The following is a 6,334-nucleotide window of genomic DNA, read 5'->3' on the forward strand; positions in this document are numbered from 1 at the left end:
TAAATTACCACATGATCCAGCAATCCCACTCTTGGGCATATATCCAGACAAAACTACAATTCAAAAAGATACATGTACCACCTATGTTCATAGCAGCACTATTCACAATAGCCAAGACATGGAAACAACCTAAATGTCCATCAAGAGATGAATGGATAAAGAAGATGTGGTACATATATACAATGGAATACTACTCAGCCATTAAAAAAAATGACATAATGCCATCTGTAGCAATTTGGAAGCAACTAGAGATTATCATACTAAGTGAAGTAAGTCAGAAATAGAAAGACAAATACTATATATCACTTATGATAAACCACAATAAAAAAGAATATTTAAACAAAGAATGTATGTAAATATATACCTGAATCACTTTACTGTACAGCAATAATTAACACAACATTGAGAATCAAATATCATCCCTCAAGAAAAAAATTTATTTTTAAGAAAAATAAATACATATGTAAACAAAAAATACATATATAAACAAAAATACATATGTAAACAAACAAACAAACAAAAACCCATTCCTCACCCTCCAGCTCACATTCCAGGGCGGTGGTATCTCTCCCAGGGAGGGGCAGGCCATGCAGTCTGAAGGTCAGTGTGCTCGTTCCCACTCAGACCTCTTTGTAGAGTAGAGGCTCCTCTGCAACCGGCGCACCTGATGTGAGAACGCTGAGCAACTGGATCACTCCTATGTTGATAATGAGAATGAAAAATTATGTAGTCACTTTGAAGAAGAGTGTAGTGGTTTCTTACATAACTAAATGTGTTTTATCATACAACCAGGCAATTGTACTCTTGGGCATTTATTACAAGAAAGTAAAAATTTATGTTCACACAAAAACTTGTACACGAATGTTTGTAACAGCTTTCCTTATCATAGACAAAGCTGGAAGCAACCCAAATGTCTTTCCATAAATGAGTATTAAACAAATTGTGGTATATCATAAAATAAAATACTGCTCAGCAATGAAAAGGAATTGACTAAACTTAGATGATCTCAAGAAAATTATACTAAGTAGGGTGAAAAAGCCATCTCAAAAGATTACATACTATATGATTCCACTTATCTAATATTCTTGACCTAAACTGAAAGAGATGAAGAACAGATTAGTGATTGTCAGGAATTAGAGATGAGTGGTTATGGCTTTAAAAAGGTAGCACAAAGGATCCTGATGATGTAATTTTTCTGTGTACCACTGTGGTTATGGTCACATGAGTGTACCCATGTGATAACATTGCATAGGACAAAGTACATATACACACAAATGAGTATTTGTAAACTGGTAAAATCTGAAAAACTTATGGATTGCACCAATGTCAATTTTGTGGCATTCTACTACAGTGTAGGGGAGAATTTGCCACCTCAAAATATGTCTCTTTGCATTATTAATTATTTTAAGCTTGTCATTTTCTAAGAAACAGTAGCCATGGGAAAACTAAAAAAGAAGGAGGAGTTACCCCTTTTAGGAAACATTTGCTTTTATTAGGGAAATCTCCACTTTTAAGGGTGTCTCCCTGAATGTAGCAGGAAGAAGAGAATTTCCAAATCTATAGAAACCGTTATCAATAGAAAAGGCATAGACTTCAGCCTGCATAACAACCTTATCCTTGTTTACTGTGCTTTACCTGGTTTGTTGTACATTGTTCAGTTGCTAAGTTGTGTCCCACTTGGCAACCCCAAGGACTGCAGCATGCCAGGCTTCCCTGTCCTTCACCATCCCATGAAGTTTGCTCAGACTCCTGTCCGATGAGTCAGTCAGTGATGCCGTCCAACCATCTCATCCCCTGTCACCCCCTTCTCCTACCGCCCTCAATCTTTCCCAGCATTAGGGTCTTTTCCAGTGAGTTGGCTCTTCACATCAGGTGGCCAAAGTATTGGAGCTTCACCCTCAGCATCAGTCCTTCCAGTGAATATTCAGGATTGATTTCCTTTAGGACTGACTGGTTGGATCTCCTTGCTCTCCAAGGGACTCTCAAGAGTCTTCTCCAGCACCATAGTTCAAAACCATCAGTTCTTTAGTACTCCGCCTTCCCTTAACTGACTCTCCCCACTGTCAACATCCTGTTTTATCTTTAGCAGAGGATGGAATTTAAGATATCTGGCCATTTTGGTGAATTACTCAGTTTTCCTGGGTCTTTCCAGTGTTTGTTGTTGTTCAGTTGCTAAGTAGTGTCTGTCCTGCATCGGCAGGCAGATTCTTTATCACTGAGCCACCAGGGAAGCCCTCTCTAGCATATACATGTTTTTAAGCTTTGGTTTGATTTTTCTCCTGTGAATCTCTCTCATGTAAATTATATTCTTAAATCAGCCAGAAGAACCTAGAAGGCAGAGGAAAATGTCTTCCTCCGCAAGAGCAGTAATTCAGGAGTTAACTATAAGAGAAACTAGGCGAAGGGCATCTGGGATTTCTCTGTATTATTTCTGAGAGCTACATGGGAGTCTACACTTATCTAAAAGTAAAATGTTTTTTGATAAAGGTGAATTGAATGTCACAAAAAGTTAAATGATTTTTACATAAGCTGAGCTGAGATAGTCACGTTGTCACCACTCCTAACCACCTGAACCTGATAATTTCTTTCATTTAACCATATTTTGACTCTTTATGACAAAAAAAAACAAAAAACAAAAAATACAGTGTGTGAGAGTCTCTTTGTCCTGCTATGATCCCCCTGGTTGCTAACAGATTGAGAAATTTATTCTAGTTAGTCACAGGTTGTGCTGCAAAAGTGGTTAACACTGTGCAAAACACATGTCGTGGTGTCCTGGGCATGGGATCAAATCCTGTCTTTGTCTCCTGCAAGGTCTGTGACCTTGAATATATTATTTACTCTCTCAAAGTCAGGCATATACAATGGTGTAAGAATAATTTTTGTGAAAATTGAATGTGATAAAATATGTCAATAAATGGCTTTATTAAAGGATCAATTATTGCTATTAAGTAGAAATAAAGCCATAATGATATTTCTCAGCTCACCTAATCAAGTTCCTGAATTACATGAAAGAGAAATCTGAGGCCAGGAAAAGTGACTGTTGGAGACTAGACAGAAAGTAGCCTATTGGGTGAGGAACAGGACACTGTCTTTGGAAGGCCAGTCCCACTTTTACAAAAGAAAGATTTTAAGTATCTGAAGAAAATCACCTCTTATTCTACTACTTTTTAATCTCCCACTGCACCCAGGTGATACTATACACAGTATATTTGTTTCATAAATGAGGACAGATTCAATTACCAAAGAAAATTGCTTAGGCAACTTCTAACAATATGCATTCATTTCACATACAGTTTTTTTGTTATATTGTTAGTTTCAGATTAAAAACCAGCACCACTTTCTTCCCTCTGTCTCAATAGCAATACACCAAACTTCAGTACTTGTAGACATTTTTTTCTAAATATTCTTAAGCAGTGAAACAGTCAAGTCCCTCAGCCAATTTTTATTTCATTAAAATCCAAATTGTGTCAGTATAGTCATTGTCTTCACTGGTGGAAAATGAGCTTTCTGGTTGTTATCCTTAATGGAAACTGACCTGATGTTAAAACTAGCAGACTTTTCCAGAAATATCTGGACATTTTACATTCTCATTCTATTTCCATAAAGTCATTCTAAATAAAAGTTTTAGTATACCTAAAACTAATACAAAGATCTATGTCAGTTATATCTCAACCAGAAAAAAAAAAAAATTCACCACAGGTGTAAGCTATGTTTGATGACTGATTTGTTCAGTTCAGTTCAGTTCAGTCACTCAGTCGTGGCCGACTCTTTGCAACCCCATGAATCGCAGCACGCCAGGCCTCCCTGTCCATCAACCACTCCCAGAGTTCACCCAGACCCACGTCCATCGAGTCAGTGATGCCATCCAGCCATCTCATCCTCTGTAGTCCCCTTCTCCTCCTGCCCCCCAATCCCTCCCAGCATCAGAGTCTTTTCCAATGAGTCAACTCTTCGCATGAAGTGGCCAAAGTACTGGAGTTTCAGCTTCAGCATCATTCCCTCCAAAGAAATCCCAGGGCTGATCTCCTTCAGAATGGACTGGTTGGATCTCCTTGCAGTCCAAGGAAGTCTCAAGAGTCTTCTCCAACACCACAGTTCAAAAGCGTCAATTCTTTGGCGCTCAGCCTTCTTCACAGTCTAACTCTCACATCCATACATGATCACTGGAAAAACCATAGCCTTGACTAGATGAACCTTTGTTGGCAAAGTAATGGCTCTGCTTTTGAATATGCTATCTAGGTTGGTCATTAGTTTCCTTCCAAGGAGTAAGCGTCTTTTAATTTCATGGCTGCAGTCACCACCTGCAGTGATTTTGGAGCCCAAAAAGATAAAGTCTGACACTGTTTCCACTGTTTCCCCATCTATTTCCCATGAAGTGATGGGACCGGATGCCATGATCTTTGTTTTCTGAATGTTGAGCTTTAAGCCAAGTTTTTCACTCTCCACTTTCACTTTCATCAAGAGGCTTTTTAGTTCCTCTTCACTTTCTGCCATAAGGGTGGTGTCATATACATATCTGAGGTTATTGATATTTCTCCCAGCAATCTTGATTCCAGCTTGTGTTTCTTCCAGCCCAGCATTTCTCATTATGTACACTGCATATAAGTTAAATAAGCAGGGTGACAATATACAGCCTTGATGTACTCCTTTCCTATTTGGAACCAGTCTGTTGTTCCATGTCCAGTTCTAACTATTGCCTCCTGACCTGCATACAGGTTTCTCAAGAGGCAGGTCAGGTGGTCTGGTATTCCCATCTCTTTCAGAATTTTCCAGTTTATTGTGATCCACACAGTCAAAGTCTTTGGCATAGTCAATAAAGCAGAAATAGATGTTTTTCTGGAACTCTCTTGCTTTTTTCCATGATCCAGTGGATGCTGGCAATTTGATTTCTGGTTCCTCTGCCTTTTCTAAAACCAGCTTGAACATCAGGAAGTTTATAGTTCACGTATTGCTGAAGCCTGGCCTGGAGAATTTTGAGCATTACTTTACTAGCATGTGAGATGAGTGCAATTGTGCGGTAGTTTGAGCATTCTTTGGCATTGCCTTTCTTTGGGATTGGAATGAGAACTGACCTTTTCCAGTCCTGTGGCCACTGATGAGTTTTCCAAATTTGCTGGCATATTGAGTGCAACACTTTCACAGCATCATCTTTCAGGATTTGGAATAGCTCAACTGGAATTCCATCACCTCCACTAGCTTTGTTCGTAGTGATGCTTTCTAAGGCCCACTTGACTTCACATTCCAGGATGTCCGGCTCTAGGTCAGTGATCACATTATCGTGATTATCTGGGTCATGAAGACCTTTTTTGTATAGTTCTTCTGTGTATTTTTGCCATCTCTTCTTAATATCTTCTGCTTCTGTTAGGTCCATACCATTTCTGTCCTTTATTAAGCCCATCTTTGCATGAAATGTCCCCTTGGTATCTCTAATTTTCTTGAAGAGATCTCTAGTCTTTCCCATTCTGTTGTTTTCCTCTATTTCTTTGCATTGATTGCTGAGGAAGGCTTTCTTATCTCTCCTTGCTATTCTTTGGAACTCTGCATTCAGATGCTTATGTCTTTCCTTTTCTCCTTTGCTTTTCGCTTCTCTTCTTTTCACAGCTATTTGTAAGGCCTCCCCAGACAGCCATTTTTCTTTTTTGCATTTCTTTTCCATGGAGATGGTCTTGATCCCTGTCTCCTGTACAATGTCACGAACCTCATTCCATAGTTCATCAGGCACTCTATCTATCGGATCTAGGCCCTTAAATCTATTTCTCACTTCCACTGTATAATCATAAGGGATTTGATTTAGGTCATACCTGAATGGTCTAGTGGTTTTCCCTACTTTCTTCAATTTCAGTCTGAATTTGGTAATAAGGAGTTCATTATCTGAGCCACAGTCAGTTCCTGGTCTTGTTTTTGTTGACTGTATAGAGCTTCTCCATCTTTGGCTGCAAAGAATATAATCAATGATTTCGGTGTTGACCATCTGGTGATGTCCATGTGTAGAGTCTTCTCTTGTGTTGTTGGAAAAGGGTGTTTGCTATGACCTTGGCAAAACTCTCTGTAGATAGTCTCAAGTCTTAGGAACCAAAAGAAGAAAAGAGTGTCGAAGCAGTGCTCCATGTCAAGAGCCACAGATCTTTAGAAAAATGATGATGATGAAGCCAAAGGGGAGGCTAGTGAAAGGCAGATGAGAGAAGGATGGGCTTACACGGTGAGGAAGACATGCCCTCAACCTGTGGCCAGAAGATCCTTTGTGGGAGGGAGGGTGAGAAGTTATACAGTTCTCATAAGAAACCTGAAACCATAAATGCACCTAACATTGTGTATGTTTCGCACATACATACTA

At 39.1% G+C, this 6,334-nt stretch overlaps 1 protein-coding gene across 2 annotated transcripts; it reads right to left on the reverse strand.

Moving 5' to 3' along the window:
* Positions 1-485: 485 nt before the first annotated feature.
* On the reverse strand, positions 486-6,128 carry LOC129647794 (uncharacterized). Of its 2 annotated transcripts, none has more exons than XR_008712511.1 (2): positions 1,636-2,093; positions 486-697 (listed from the first exon to the last, which is right to left on the reverse strand). XR_008712511.1 is itself a non-coding variant. In XM_055574767.1 (2 exons), the coding sequence occupies exons 1-2, from the start codon at positions 5,969-5,971 to the stop codon at positions 544-546; spliced, it is 1,053 nt and encodes a 350-aa protein (XP_055430742.1). In that variant the 5' UTR covers positions 5,972-6,128; the 3' UTR covers positions 486-543. The 2 variants fall into 2 exon arrangements, 1 of the variants encoding a protein (XP_055430742.1); XM_055574767.1 differs by lacking the exon at positions 1,636-2,093 and adding an exon at positions 5,073-6,128.
* Positions 6,129-6,334: the final 206 nt, after the last annotated feature.

The sequence above is a fragment of the Bubalus kerabau genome, chromosome 3, assembly GCF_029407905.1.
Source record: "Bubalus kerabau isolate K-KA32 ecotype Philippines breed swamp buffalo chromosome 3, PCC_UOA_SB_1v2, whole genome shotgun sequence".
Lineage (NCBI taxonomy): Eukaryota > Metazoa > Chordata > Mammalia > Artiodactyla > Bovidae > Bubalus > Bubalus kerabau.

Bases quoted from the DNA above. Each gene is read 5' to 3' on its own strand.
- LOC129647794 (XM_055574767.1), bottom strand. From the start codon at position 5,971: ATGGTCAACACCGAAATCATTGATTATATTCTTTGCAGCCAAAGATGG. The intron at 698-5,072 runs GTCAGTTCTCAT...TTATCAACATAG, and splicing joins TGGCCACAGGACTGGAAAAG to GAGTGATCCAGTTGCTCAGC.